This window comes from Erpetoichthys calabaricus, chromosome 2 (genome assembly GCF_900747795.2).
Source record: "Erpetoichthys calabaricus chromosome 2, fErpCal1.3, whole genome shotgun sequence".
Lineage (NCBI taxonomy): Eukaryota > Metazoa > Chordata > Cladistia > Polypteriformes > Polypteridae > Erpetoichthys > Erpetoichthys calabaricus.
This window is the reverse complement of record NC_041395.2, coordinates 162,295,839-162,312,016: the sequence shown is the minus strand read 5'-3', so window position 1 is coordinate 162,312,016 and position 16,178 is coordinate 162,295,839. Positions and strand designations below refer to the sequence as shown.

Below are 16,178 nucleotides of genomic sequence, written 5' to 3'. Positions count from 1 at the left end.
AGGACGGAGCTCAGAGGAGAGGAGTGGAGGCGGACCAGAGACTAGAAGGCATTGTGTTGTGTGGCCAAGGACTTAAGGGGTGATTGGTGCTGCGGCAATGGGTTTGTGCACTGTAAATATGAATAATAAACGTGTGTGTGGTGAAACCATCTTGTCTACCTGTCTGTGTCCGGGCTGTTCCCCACACTGTATATACTTCACATTGTACTGAGTGATAGTTCACCATATTTTTAGCATACTGTTGGGAATTTAATGTGCATTTAAACATGTTTCTTAAAGAATAGCATAAACAACATAATATATTCATCCATCAATTTACTGAGATCATTCAACCTATTTTAGCCATGAGGAGCCAGAGAGTTTTATGGCTGTATCAGGTGTAAGGGAAGAAGCAGCCCTGCAGTGTGTCACACACGTGCAAGTAGGAGACAGCTAAAGGGCCTGAGTAAATGTAATACTACACCAGACAAGGGGGTGGTAGAGTGTGCTGACTGTCTCTCTCAGTTTCTTGCAGACCATTCCCGGGAAATCTTGCCAGGTCCCGGCACCTCCGATGATGTCACTTCCGGCTCCGGCACCTCTGACGACATCACTTCCGGTTCCAGCATAGATGACATCATTTCCTTTAACAGGCCTTAAAACCGCCATCTTACCTCCAAGTATTCAGTTCTATTTTGGACTCGGTCGTGTGAACATCTCTGTTCAAACTTTTGCAGCCAGGATATAATATATGGGTGGCTGCCCCAAACCTTTATAATGTCTGAAGTCTTGTCCTTGTCACAAGTATTAAATATGTGACCTGGATATATTTTACCTCTGCTGGACTTCATCATTTCTCAAAGGTCATTGTGTTCAAACTGCCAGTAAAAAAGAGCAGGTTCATAATTCTTTAGCTAACATCTTGACACGAATCAAATGTAACAACCATACTTTCTCTTGCCTGGCTCAATAACACTGACTTCCTGTTCAATGTCAAACCACCTTTAAAATAATTATAACTTTCATACTTGGCCATATTTATCATTTAAACTGAATGATTTAATCATTAATTAACTGCATTATTGATGCAGAACAATGGATGAATGATAAATATTTATCTTTAAGTTCTGAAAATAAACTAATTCTTTTAGTGGGTGGTGAACACTCTTTAACCGAAAATCCTTGAATTTTAGTTTAGCTGAATCCATACAAAATTTCAAACATAATCTTTGATGAAGTTTAACTTTCACTTGCCTTGACTTTTCTCAGACCTGTTCTTTCCAGCTTAGAAATATGCAAAGTTAAAGTGACCTCTTAAAATGCTAAATCTTTAAACAGTGCTTCATTAGTGTGTGTCAGTTGGAATCGACTATTATACTACCCTGCAGTTTAAAACAAGGCAGCAAGCATCATAAGTAGAATGCAGATGTGTGGCCTTACAACTCCAGTTCTTAAATCACTTCACTAACTTCTAGTTACATTTCGAGCTGATGTTTAAATCCTGCATCTTATATATAAAGTTATACATGCTTTATCTCTGCCAAGGGTTCATTGCAATCTCAACGTGCAGGCCTCCTTAATATTGCAAGCATAAATAAAACTCAAGTAGGAGGCAGAGCCATTAGTTATGAGGTGAATGAACTCAATCAAAGTATGTTAGCTACTGATGTTAGAAAAGCCTGATTAAGCTCAACAGGTAGATCAAGGTAAAGATTCCTTTATGGCAAGGTGTACTCTTATTACAACTAAAGTCTTTTTCATTTTTCTTGTTGTTGTTGTTGTTGCTGTTTCTTTTCATAGTACTTTTTAATTAATTATTCTACAACTTCCATTTTTCTACTCATAGATTGAATCTGGTTTTAGTCATTTTTATTGCACCTTTCTGATGGTTAATAGATTTTAATGGTATATTTGTGATTTCAACACAAAACCATTTTGTTTATTGTTTTTTTATTTTATTTGCCATTTTTGGCACCATCTTTTGGCAATCATATGATTGTGGTGTTGCTGTGTGTTATATCATCAGCTGACCAGAATTAAAAGTAGTGCCACAGTGTTGATGTCCAAGATTGTGGACAAAAATTCACAAGCAACTTTCTAAGGATACATTTGTTGTCTGGTTTTTAATTTTTGTTTGGCTCTTCTACTTTGACTTTGACTTTTTATTGGTGTTAGTAGCTTACTCATTGGCCATTCTATTGACTTCCTGGTTATCTAATCCCTGGCCTGTTTCCTGAATGTGTTTTTTGGCATGCCCCTGTAGCTATTCCATCTCCTAATCTTTCTTTCAAGACAATATAACTTAAAATCTCTTTCTCGGCAATCATTGCAAATTATAGTAATTGTTTTGCAGTCTTTTCCTTTTCTTCTTTTCTCTGTGTCTGTCATTCTTTGTATTCAACCGAAATTGTTGTTTTACCTTAGAGCGGTCCATTATTGAATGTAAATGTTTTTGGCCAGTTGGAATGATGACATAGACAATGTCCCCCTGTATATAAATGTGTATTTGTATATATACTTGGATAGTGCTATGGGTTTGAATTGAATTGAAATAAAACTCTGCAATTACCTTCTAGAAAAAGTCCTTGGATCCTCTGATATTGGCCTTTTCACTGTACAAACACCTCATTATGCAGCTCTTAGAGACTATTTTCTATTTTTGTAGCTTCCACTCTTTTTAAATGTTATTCTCCATTTGTCCCTTAAATGCCTATCAATTCACCTTAAAGTAAACATTTGCTTTTTCCCATTTTAGATCTGCCATTTTCCTCACCTGGAAATGGAAGTGTGGTGCATAAGGCTCCAGGGCTAAGTCAAACAAACACACATAGTCACAATGGGCCAAGCAGGGCCAATTTAAAGTGAACAGTTAATTACACATCTTTTTGATGTGGGTAAAAAAACTCATTCACAAGAACAGAGTGAAAAATCCAAACAGAGAGCAAGTAAGCACAGTTTTCACACCCAGCCTGATGGAGCTAAACACTACAGTAGCCTTTTTTAGACATATGAAAGGGTTCAGTAAGAATTTACCTAAGTAAAATAAATCAAACACGTTAAGCATTGTTCACTCTGAAACAAGGGTTTATTGCCAGAGGCACACAAATGCCCTATGCCCTGCTAGGGTCCTTCTGCAGCTCCTAAGATATGTGTGTGCTCGTTGCATTGAGCAAGCTGGTTTTATAAGTTCATACATACTGTATGTCATCATGTATATCTTATCAAGTGTCATTTCTCTGAAAGAGCAAAATGATTTTAAAAACTAACAGGAGGGCTAATTTTGAAACAAACTTCATAGGCAGCTTTGCTAGTACAAACCACTGAAAGAATCTTAAGAGTCTTAACGTTGCTGCTGCTTTATTTTCATAAATCAATGTCTAAGCTAAGGTAATAGTCAGAAATAAGCAAACCTGGGTTAAAGTAGTTATGAGCTATATGGACTCAAATAAAATAGTCAAGACTGCTGCATGGTTAGAAGAACTATTTAAACCTTAGTGCTCATCCTTCAAGATTTTCACACCCCAGAACTTCACCAACTCCTACACATAACATAACTTTCTTAATGACACAGAATTCATTCATTGGTCGTGGAGAGTAGAGCATATCCTGAGGTCAGTTGTAAAAGAGGAAGAGATGACAATGATAAAGAGTTGGGTTACCAGCCTGGTTACCCAGTATAATTGGTTTTGAAGAACAAACAAAAATACAAGCAATTTCTGCAAACTTGTTTTTGCAGATGTAAGTTCAAAGCAGAGCCATTTCAAGACAGTGGAGCTTCCAGTTTTGGGTCATTCTGGCAGGAAGAGGTGGATCCAGGTGGATGTATACAAGAAGTGATGTCAGAGGTGTTCTAGCCATCAATAATCCAGTCTTCAGAGAGAAGAAGAGAGAACAGCATTAGGACACAGTGCCAACCCCTGGAACAGTGGTAGAATAATAGTCAACAGAGCCCTTCAGCTGTCAACTATGCACACGTCTGTGACAGTGGGTAAAAGGGAAGAACCAAACCTGGAGAAGAGCAGGGCCCACTTACACACTCACGATCCCATTGAGCCACTTTAGTAAACCTAATCTGCACATCTTTGGTGATGTGGGATGAAATCCAGAATATCCAAAAAAAAAAAAAAAACATGTACACATGGGAAGAAAGTACAACCTTCACAAGTTCATTGACAGACTGTGAGATTCAAGCAAGTCTTTTTGGAATTGAGGCACAACAATATTTAGCAATGCACCACCCTATCTTCCTTTTATGATTTATTCGTTACACTTTACAGTGACGTCTGAGCAATTTGTAATTTTTTTCCCAATGCATTAAGCACTTTGAGGTACATTATTTGTATGAAAATCCATCCATCCATCCATTTTCCAACCCGCTGAATCCGAACACAGGGTCACGGGGGTCTGCTGGAGCCAATCCCAGCCAACACAGGGCACAAGGCAGGAACCAATCCCGGGCAGGGTGTCAACCCACCGCAGGACACACACAAACACACCCACACACCAAGCACACACTAGGGCCAATTTAGAATTACCAATCCACCTAACCTGCATGTCTTTGGACTGTGGGAGGAAACCGAAGCGGGGAGAACATGCAAACTCCACGCAGGGAGGACCCGGGAAGTGAACCCGGGTCTCCTTACTGCGAGGCAGCAGCACCACCACTGCGCCACCGTGCCGCCCCTTTGTATGAAAATGTGCTATATAAATAAATGTTGTTGTTGTATTAGTAATATTATGAATAGTGTATACTCCTTTTTTTTTGACTTGGGCTTGTGTTGAGTGAAAAAGTTTAACATTTATCATTTACGTTTTTTTAACTTAATAAATTGCTTCATATTTTTCTGAGCAAAGGAATATACTTCCTGCTTTCTTTGAAGTCTTCTTAATTTGTAGTATTTCTTTTTAGGCCATTTTTGTTGGAGTTTGTGTGCTGGTGGCAAACAGAGAACGAAGCAGGAGATCAATGGTAAGCAATATTCAGCAGTCATTCCTCTCAAAGTGGTTCATACGAGAGTAGCAACAGTTTTAATAAAATAAGGCTATCAAAATCTAAATAAACAAGTGTTGGCCCTCATTAGGTTGTTGGTAGTGGCAGTCACACATTGTGTAACACCCAAAGACCACAATATTTAATAAATATCTATTCTAACAGCATACAATTATGTTTTAGCAGACAAAGATAAAGCAAGTCATAAATCATATATGAGGCAGAAATTTGTAGCTGATTCAGCATCCATGTGTTTGGCCGTATTGCACAGGATTCCTTAATGTAACGCATATGTCCTCTGTCAGTTACATCTTTCCTTTTGTAAATTATGGCAATAATTCTCAGAAACCTGATTGGCAAGATGACTGACTGGTAGTTATAAGACCTTTGAGGGGAAGAGAATCCTGATTATTCCAGTTTTGCTTTTAGTCTGTAACACATGCAGTGGTCTGTCAGATTTTACTTTGAAAATTTTGGCAGATGAGAGAGTATTTATTTGAAAATATGGATGAAGTCCCACTTGGAAAAGCTTATAGCATAGTCTCCTGAGTAATAATAATTTAAAATGCATATAGTATCTATTGCAAATTGACATTTATTACCTTGGAGACATTTGTAATGCATGGAAAATGTTGAAGAAAAAGTACAAATAATATGTGCATTAAGGGATTGCTGAAATAAATTTGAATTTATATAAATGTAAAGCGGATATCGAAAGTGTGCCCATCCAAAATTTTTACTGTGGGTGATGCAATGGCTGAAATCAAGAAGGATCATGAAAAAGAATTTTACCATTAATTAGACCTTTTAATTAAAAATATTTAAGTCAAAAGCAAATGGATAATTAACTTTCTGTTGAATGATCTCAGTAGGTCAGTGGTGACTGAGTGACCTTGTAGCAGGAGTTGGTCTTGTGGAGCACGATTTTAAAGTCCTCCTTTACCTGACTTTTCATTTATCCATCCATCTATTGGCTGTTTCCCTTTCTGTTCCAAAATTCTGATATTTTCCCTAAAACAGCAGCATCTTTCCCCATGAAACCAAGGCAAATTTCAAAATCTGCTATACAAGATAATTTCTGTAATGTCGTTAGCATTATACACAGACATACCATGTGAGACATGCTCAACAATGTCTTTGCCATGTAATGTTTGAAATACCAGACCATAATGAAAACAAATGAGATTAAACAGCTATTAAAGCAAACTGGAAAAATAGCCAAAAAAACAAAGAAATAGTAAAAAGTACATTTTGACATTCACAGATCTTGACATCATAATGTCATGCCACCTAGTCTTTAAATTTTCATATTGCTGTGGCATGTTTGCTAACACCTGGCCAATGGATTTTGCTCATTTCATTACTCTTTTAGATAGTTTTGTTTCCTTAGAAGGACCACTTGCTTTGGCCACAGTAGAATAGTGATTCTGCACTGTGGCAGACTTACCCTTAGTCATAGGCTCTTCTTCCGCTTACTCTGAAGCTGCTTATTTGAATAAAGGAATGTCAACTTATACAGCTACTTGCTCAGCGTTAATATCATCTACAGATGAAGCAAGAGTCAATTCATTACAATATATCAATGCACTCCATTGATTTTTGTGGTATTGGAACAAATTGGAATGAAATAACCACTGTTAATAACTTAAATGTTTTATAGTTACTAAATGATTTTGCTTGTGTTTTAATGATTTGCTGTTAATAATCACCCAGTCACAACTTAAAGTAGGTCATGGAAGTGATGAGTGAAACAAGCAACTTTCAATTCACGAAACTGACTCACTAAACACAGTTGTTTGGAGGTTTTATTTTTTTGTGTGTGTCAACAAAAGAATGTTGCTTCCTGAAGGCTCATTCACACTTGGATATTTATCTGTATTTTTTTCTGCTGCTGCATAATACAAATGATCAGTCACCCATCACTATGCCTCTCATTACCAAAGCACCAAAGAGGTGCACAGTGCCTTCCTGTGACTTGATTCCTGCACAAGAGATTAAAGTGGAGCTTCCAGTTATTTTCTGTCTCTGATGCATCTTTAGAATTGCAATTAGAAAAATCATATTATATAACATGCCTGGCAGCTCAACAGAATGTCTGCACATGACAGAAAATAAGTGTATTGATTATTTTTTCCACTATTGATCTTTTCTTAAATACTAAATGACAGGCAGATGCATGCAGAATTAATGTATGGAAATGCTCCCAGACATGACTAAGCATTGCACTTTTTGTGTCAATAGCACAAATTTCACTGTAATTGAAACTGCAATTTTTTTCAGTTTGGCTGCAAATTCAGCTTAGCTCAAATCATATCGCTGATCACTCATTGTGAATACGTTGATGACAGTTCATCACATGATTGTGTAATACAATTATCCAAGCATAAATGCTCTGGCTTTTGTTTCTTTGATGCAAAAATATAATAAATGTTCCTGCCCATGACACCACCACGCCTCTGACTACCTGTAAAACAATCAAAATAATATGATTAACAGCAAAGACACATCTGAGAAAGGGTCCAGAGAACATCTGGGAGAGTCTTGGAAGGAGTGATATTGACCAGCTTGTAAGGTGAAGGCACAACAGTGTTTAATCTGAAGTGTTGAAACAAAAATAGAACAGTATAATTTATGTATTTCAACTTTAGTAAAGCTTAGCTAAGCATTTACTGTCACAATAATATAGTTTAGGAATATATTCCCTGTTTTGAATGATGATTATTATTTTATTAACAATATGTTTGCTTTTCACACTTCTGTTTTAGCAATGTTCATATAAGAAATATGCTTGAATGGCTTTTTATTATTTGGCCAATGTTATTTCTGTATGTTTGACTCTCCTGTCATTGGGACAATAATCCTATTCTTCCTCTCTTTTGAGTCCTCTAATTAAAAAGTTTAACAATCCCTGCTAATGACACAGACAAAAAGACAATTTCAACAATTATTATTAGGGCCAGGAATATGGTATTTGATGACTTTCCGCAGTGGCATGTGTAATCATATGCTGCTATAATAATACATTAATTACATATACCAATACCAAGAGGTTAACATTTCATTATAACTGCCGTTGTATTTCATGATAAATGTGGCAGCTGTTGTTCATGTGTTGTGCTTAATGTGCCTTTGGTGTTTTATATTTTTCCATTAATCCTATACCCAAGTTAGTGATGAGGAACTTGATGATTATCATTAACTGACAAATGGTGAATTTAACCCATGTTTAGAATGGAAAATAAAAATGAAAGATTTCCGTAAGAAAAGTAAGACTTGTTTTTTGAGAAAGAACTGTGTAGGATAGAGGAAAAATCTTTTTTTAAATGTCTGGACATTCCCACAGTGCATTAAGCTAGTCTGAAAATTAGACCCAAAATTATTTTTTTACATTTGAGAGGTCAGGTGGGCAAATCCTGATGCAGTTTCTTGTTTATAACTTTTGGAAAAGACATGTGTAGGCATCTAAACATGGAAAATATTTCAGCAGGCTTGTATCAGTTAGAAGTATGCTTTCTAAAAGCCTAAATATGGCAAAGCCAAGAATGCCAACTATTTTTTTTCCATTTTTGAAGGTCTGCTCTTATTATGTGGTGTTATCTGGACCAAACATTTTGATTTTGTTATGTAGTATACCAATAAAGGTACCAGTATGCAAGATTTGAACCTGTTAAGTGGTTTAGTTCTTGAGATATGGTCTTGTGAAATTAACGAAAAGATAAAAACATGTCATATTTGACACCCTTCTTCCGAACTGTATGTGGGATTTCTGGAAAATATATTGATTTGAAATGGAATGACACAAAACCATTAAACCCTATATTATAAAGTGTTACCATTAACTATATAAAAAGTGAATAAAAGTGAATTGTTAAAATAAAGAATACATTTTGTAATATCTTGTGAAACCTTAGCATGGAAAGGAAATTTACTAGCAATAATTATTGATCAGCCATGTAAATATAAATTTCCAGATTCTTCCCGGCCTACTCTTCATCACCAGCCATAGTAGGAACCTTGTGTTAATAATCTAAAACCCAGTTTCACCTGTTACAATTGCAAGGAGTCCTCCCTATTCTGGAAGCATTGGTCCCATGGCAGGAAATAGCCAGGAGAGCACACTAGTTAACAATAACTCATCTTAAGTAATAATGATTTTTATATCTATTTTTTTAGCTATTGTTAGTTGTGTGGATTAGTGTTTCTGGCAGGGGACATACAGCCATTCCCTTCTTGACGATGTTTTCCTCTGTTAAATCATTAGACTGAGGGTTCCCATCAGGGCCACTTTTTTGGCTTCTTAGGGATTTTCTGCTCAAAGACGGATAAAGCAATGATCTTGCATGTTTGTTTGTGTTGACATTAGCAAATGAGATCCAACTGTTCAGTTTTCAGACCTTTTTTTAAAGTGTTATAAAGAAGCTGGAATCCTAGCTCTATGAAGAAATCAACCTGGACATGATGCAGATACGCATATGACAGGCCTGACTTATTCATACACCCACACTGACTCACACCAGACCATTTTATAGACACAAATTTACCTAATTTACACATCTTTATGAGGTGAGAAGAAACCATAATACCCCGTGTTAGAATCCATAAGTTTGAAATGTCTTAGTTCACCCCCATTTAGGGAAATGCAATGAAGTCAAGAGACTATCATCTTCAACGAAACTCCCATTCGGCTTGTAGGATGCCAATCCAATGACATACTTTTCAAAGATCAGGATTAAACAGAAAGGCTTATAATAAATATGTCAACAGTCTATCACACAGTCTCCTTGATCTGCTGTAAGATATTTGTAAGATGTTTTGTCAGTTTCTCTGTGAATATGTCTGCTATTAATATCTTTCTATAAAATGCTGAATTAAGTAAATTACTGAGGCAAAATCTGATGTAACTGTCTTTCTTCCTGTTTACAGTGGGAAGTGAGCTACACATTTGCCATCCTGACCACTATGTGCTCTCCTGTTCAGTTTGCCCTTGCAATTGCCTCCCTCCTGATTGGCCCTTACTGCTACTATGCATTTGCTGGAGCTGTTGGGAGTGCTTATGTTGGTTACGCTGTTCAGTTTCCTTTTCCATACGGGACATTTCCAGACATATGTCAGGACCCACAATTCTATCAGTGGTATCACTTTGCCCTGCAGTTACTGGATATCATCAGCGGCATCATCTTGTTTGGTTTTTCTCTATGCTTTGTGATCATCCTGACGTTGAGGCTTCATCAAGCGGGGAATCTGAATGTAAGTTTCCATGCTGTTGTTTAAAATAAGGTCAGAAAATGTAGATGATGTGTACCTAGCACTCATGGGTCAGTGTCAGCCTTGTACAATTGTCACTGATCTGTTTTATTGACCTGCTGATGCCTAAATTATGGCCATAAAGGCTAATCTACATACACATCATCACAAATTCCTATCCTTGTACAAAGCTGATAATACTTTACTGCCATAACAATGACAGTTTGGAGATTACAGAAATAGATCTCCAGGAACTCACCCTAAATGTGATACTAATCCAAATCATACACTCATAACACTGAAGCTATTTAAATTTACTTGACAACATCCCTGTGCAGTGTTGGATGAGCTCAGTTTAAACATCCAAGTTCATTCATGCATTATCTAATCTCGTGGGTCACAGAAATCTGGAATTTATCTCCTTTGAAAAGTTTCTTAACAGGAAACAACCTCGTGTGGGACACCATAAATAATTGTGTATAGTAATGGATTGAGTTTGCATACCTATGTGAGTGTTGTTCTGTGTATTCTGGTTTTCCTCCTACATCCCCAAATTGTGCATATTCAGTAATTTGTTGATTCTAATTAATTAATTTATTCAGTAATTAATTGATTCTAAATTGGTCTACTACAGAACACAGAACAGAAGTTAAACCCAGGGCTATGAAACTGTGAGGAAGCAGAGCTAACCACTGTACCACCATACTACACCTCATCAACAATGCTAAATCTAACTTTCAAACATTAAATTTAATCTGGCCACTCCTACTCCTCCTATATAAAAGTCCAAATTCCTAAATAAAATGGAGCCACCTTTGATCAAAGTCTTTCTGACGAATTCAGTGTGGCTCATATGATTTTAGAAATATATTCTTATGTTAAACTGACAGAGAAAAAAGTAAAGATAACCTTTGAAATTAATATTCCTTGATAATAATGTAGTCGTATATTGATATTTGAATTATAGATTTAGAGAAGGTGGCTTTTGAATCACAGAGGAAATTAATTTTGTTTGATATAGCACTTTTCATAGTGAGATCTGCAAATTAAAATGTAATCTTAATCAATGTATGTTCTTCATGTCAGTGAACTTCACTGTCTTATGCAAAGTTTGTGCCCTCTCTCTTTGTTCACATACATTTGAATCAGAAAAGATTTAGACTTCTTCCCTTTTTACACATTTTGCTATGTTGCAACCTTGTGCTAAAATCTGTTAACTTCATTTTTCCCCAACATCAAGCAACACTCAGTACCCCAGAATGATAAAGCAAAAACAGGATATTAAAAAAATTTGCATAATTAATTAAAAATAAAAAACTGAAATATCAAATTGACATAAGGACTCAGACTTTTTCTATGACACTAGAAATATGGCTCACTTGCATCCCATTTTATTGATCATCGTTGAGATGTTTCTACACCTTGTTTGGAGTCCACCTCTGGTTAATTCAACTAATTAAACATGATTAGGAAAGGCAAACACATGCCTCTTCATTTCCCACAGGTTTATTGCAGTTACGACTGTCAGATGCTCCGACAGTGAAAGGTGCAATTGGCTAAGGGCACCCAGGTGATCACAATGTGTTAGAACTTAACAAGCACATCCACCATTTTGCAGATAAAGACATTACGACCATCAACATTTTTAGTTGCAGGACTAGGACTGTATTTTTAAAAAGTGTTGCTCACTGTAGAATGTAACTAAGCATGAATACAAGGTTTGAGGTTTCTAGTCAGATCCTGCTTGGTGCTTGCCAGATGAGCAGTCCAGACTTTGAATATTGGCAAGCACCGTGGCAGTAATGGGCTATATTCTGATTGTATGTGATTTGCAGAGAAATGAGCTTGAATTCTTCCTTTTTTACCATTTCATTTATTATTTTTTGCACTGAATTACAGTTTAATTTAATTCAAAGCTAAATATGTAAAGCACCAACAAAAGGCAAGCACCATTCTGGTTCTATAGATCCAAAAATGAATGTTGACAAACTAAATTTTGTGTTAATGCAACTCCATCCAAATGCAAGACAGCAGAATTTGCATGGCTTCTGGGTCATAAGGCCTACTTTTGGTTCTGTAAGCATGCAGACATGGAATATTATTATGACAGACTTCACTCTAGTTTTACTTGTCATTTTAAATTGACATTGTTGATATGTCAATGTTTGTGAAAACATCCTCATCATTGCTGATCTATTTATTATCTTTTCCTACAGAAACCAATGCGGGTCTGGTAGTCTGATCATCTGGAGACCAGTGCTGCTGAAATCACCATTGGATGTTATTTCATTGATTTCTTTCTTTCCTTGAGATTTTTGCATCAAATTGTCTTTTCAGAAGTTCATTGCTACATATTATCAGCATATTATCAACATATATGTAGATGTGATTTAAACAGATTTAAAGAAAATATGGGCCACTACTGGACTGGCAGACACCAATAATCTTGTTTGATGAGCTGACACTGTGTGAATATTTGACTGTCATGCATGTTACTGCCTAATATTATGTCATAAGTGTTTGGATAAGAACATAGTTCATCCCAACATATTATTGATTCTTATTTGTGTGATATGTCCTAAAGATGCATAAGATGCATAAGTCCCTAGGGTGTTGGTTTCATCTACCTTGTAATGAAATATGTTATATGTAAGTATTCTTACCTTTGTCAAAAAAAAAAAAACTTTTACATTTTAAGTAAACTACACTTTTTGGCAGCTTCTATTTTCGACTCCCATGTTATTCTGGAGCAACCGATAACACCTACTTTACCCATTGCTTTCACTGTTTTAAGTAATGCTTCTTTTTGGTATGACTTTTTTAGCATTAGAAGACTCTCTCTGTCACTATGTTTTGTGAACTGGAATAAGTTTAACTGTAAATATTAAAGACCTCAGATTCAGGTAGCCTTCTACTGATGGGTCTTGGTGGGGCTAAAGCCACCTTGGCTTGTTGGTTCTTTCTGACTTGAAAGGGGCATAGACTGGAGACAGAAGTATCAGAAGTTCTGTGGACACCATTCTTCATAGCCACTCCAAGATACATCACATCTGCCACATTCACTTTTCACTTTACTTCAGTTATTTTTTATTTTATTATACTTCACTCCCATTCACTCTACACAAGTGCTGTGTCTGCGAACGTCAATCTCCAAGCTGCTTGTTTTGCCACTCCCTGTTCCGCCCCTTCAGACAGTTCAGCAAATATATAGATTTAATTCTTTACTGTTTGGTAGAATTGAGGTGTGCCTTGGGATTTTAGGTGTTACAAAAATGTGTCACCACAGAAAAACGATCGGAAAACACTGCTCTATCTGCACCTTTGCTACTGGCATGCTAAAAAAGATCTCCGTAGCTGCTGTCTTGCTTAAAAATTGACACACTACATTACTTGGAAATTATGTTGTGTTTTTTGCATAAATTAGCAAAGATACTGCAATCTTGAATCATGGTTGGGATAATCATTACACTCAGGGCCGGCCTGGGAAGCTTATTCAGGCCAAGAATCCCCAGTCTAACCCAGGTCACACAATATACTGTACATTGGTTTTCTTGTACAGGTACAGACTCAAAAAACTAACAAACACAATTTTGTCTTGGAATTTTTTACGAGATAGTAAGGAGACAGTAGATTCAGCTTTTACACAAACATTTCACTCTTAAATGTTAGTCTCAAGACAACCTCTGATAACGTGTGGAACAACACTTCATAAATGTAAACACTTCATAAATAAATAAACCATGTAGTTCTATAATTTTTATATTAAAACAAATGTGCAAAAAGCACTCAACCACAAAAAAAAACTTGTCATTCGAAACCACAGTGCATAGATTAGGTTTACAATTTCAACTGAGAGTCTGGAATCTACACAGCCGCTGTCACCGTCCGGATGGTATTGCTTAATACCCTTCCACAAAGTTTGAAGTGTTGGTCAAAAAAGACCACTTTGAATTTCTTCAATAGACAAAAGACTCAAAAAATGTCTCAGTACCAAAATATTCTGTCAACCATTTTTAAAGAATGCACTTAGTAAACAAAAAACTGTGAAACATTTCATGTAGCCAATTCAGTCACTCTCTCATCATAGCACTAAGGCTTAGTCAGGGCGCAAATAAAAATAAAAACAAGACACGTTAATTAACAAACTTATCATGAAATAAAGAATAGCGGGTACCTTTAAAAACACAAATCATTCCATTCACATACGTATTTCATTATTAAAAAAATAAAAAAATTTGTGTAGCCAATTCAGTCACTCTGAGGGAAAAAGGGAAAAAAACTTTAAAATGTGATCATACGTTATACTTCATTAAAATTTGAAATAAAAATAAAACAAAATAAATACACAGTAAAAAATACCAAGACCCATACAACAGTCAGTCAATCAGTCAGTCATTATCCAATCCGCTATATCCTAACACAGGGTCACAGGGGTCTGTTGGAGCCAATCCCAGCCAACACAGGGCGCAAGGCAGGAACAAATCCCCAGGCAGGGCACCAGCCCACCACAGACCCGTACAACATCCAAATATAATTCAAAGTATATTATAAACTTTTACACAATCTTCATATATAACTTTAATCACAAAAGCACCAGATGTACGCACCTCTCATCATAGCGCTCCTGTTTAACTGTCAGAGCGCGAGACGTATGTGAAGTCAAAGCTTGACTTGAACAAAAACAAGAAACCATTCAACCAAAAACCAGAAAAGAAACCTTACAACATTAAACCGAAAGGATTTGTGTCCACTACAGAGCAATAATACCTTCTCGTTTTCCAGTATAATAACATTATCAACTGAGGTGCAACCTGGTAGTGTTCTATTGGATTTAGGTCAGGTAAGCGTGGGGGCCAGTCAATGGTATCAATTCCTTCATCCTCCAGGAACTACCTGCATACTCTCACCATATGAGGCTGGGCATTGTTGTGCACCAGGAAGAACCCAGAACCCACTGCACCAGCATAGGGTCTGACAATGGGTCCAAGGATTTCATCCCGATACTTAATGTCAGTCAAGGTGCCGTTGTCTAACCTGTAAAGGTCTGTGCGTCCCTCCATGGATATGCCTCCCCAGACCATCACTGACGCACTACCAAACTAGTCATGCTGAATGATGTTACAGGCAGCCTAACATTCTCCACGGTTTCTCCAGACCCTTTCACGTCTGTCACATGTGCTCAGGGTGAACCTGCTCTCATCTGTGAAAGGCACAGGGTGCCAGTGGTGGACCTGCCAATTCTGGTATTCTATGGCAAATGCCAATCGATCTCCACGGTGCCAGGCAGTGAAGAGTGAAGTCTGTTTCTGATTGTTTGGTCAGAGACATTCACACCAGTGGCCTGCTGAAGGTCATTTTGTAGGACTCTGGCAGTGCTCATCCTGTTCCTCCTTGCCCAAAGGAGCAGATACCGGCCCTGCTGATGGGTTAAGGACCTTCTACAGCCCTGTCCAGCTCCCCTAGAGTAACTGCCTGTCTCCTGGAACCTCCGCCATGCCATTGAGACTGTGCTGGGAGACACAGCAAACCTTCTGGCAATGTGCCATCCTGGAGATGTTGGACTACCTCTGTAGGGTCCAGGTATCACCTCATGCTACCAGTAGTGACACTGATGGTAGCCAAATGCAAAACTAGGGATAAAACAATCAGAAAAGACGAGGAGGTGAAAATGTCAATGGCCTCCACCTGTTAAACCATTTCTGTTTTGGGGGTCGTCTCATTGTTGCCCCTCTAGTGCACCTGTTGGTAATTTCATTAACACCAAAGCAGCTGAAACTGATTAACAACCCCCTCTGCTACTTAACTGACCAGATTTATCCCAGAAGTTTCATTGACTTGATGCTATATTCTGACTAAAAAGGGTTCCTTTAATTTTTATTTCCTAAACTTTTTAAAGGTAGTATATAAATATGGTACTGGATGTGTATGTAATTCCTTAGGTACCCACTTAACTTTTTTGTATTAC

The 16,178-nt window shown here is 37.1% G+C and overlaps 1 protein-coding gene across 2 annotated transcripts in view; it reads left to right on the top strand.

Moving 5' to 3' along the window:
* LOC114643782 (transmembrane protein 212-like) overlaps window positions 1-12,751 on the top strand; it is a 47,937-nt gene extending 35,186 nt beyond the window's left edge. For both annotated transcript variants that reach the window (XM_028792250.2, XM_028792244.2), the window contains 3 exons: window positions 4,889-4,948; window positions 9,893-10,216; window positions 12,430-12,751. In XM_028792250.2, the coding sequence (XP_028648083.1) occupies window positions 4,889-4,948; window positions 9,893-10,216; window positions 12,430-12,450 (405 nt within the window). In that variant the 3' untranslated portion in view covers window positions 12,451-12,751. The remainder of the gene's footprint in view (window positions 1-4,888; window positions 4,949-9,892; window positions 10,217-12,429) is intronic.
* Window positions 12,752-16,178: the final 3,427 nt, after the last annotated feature.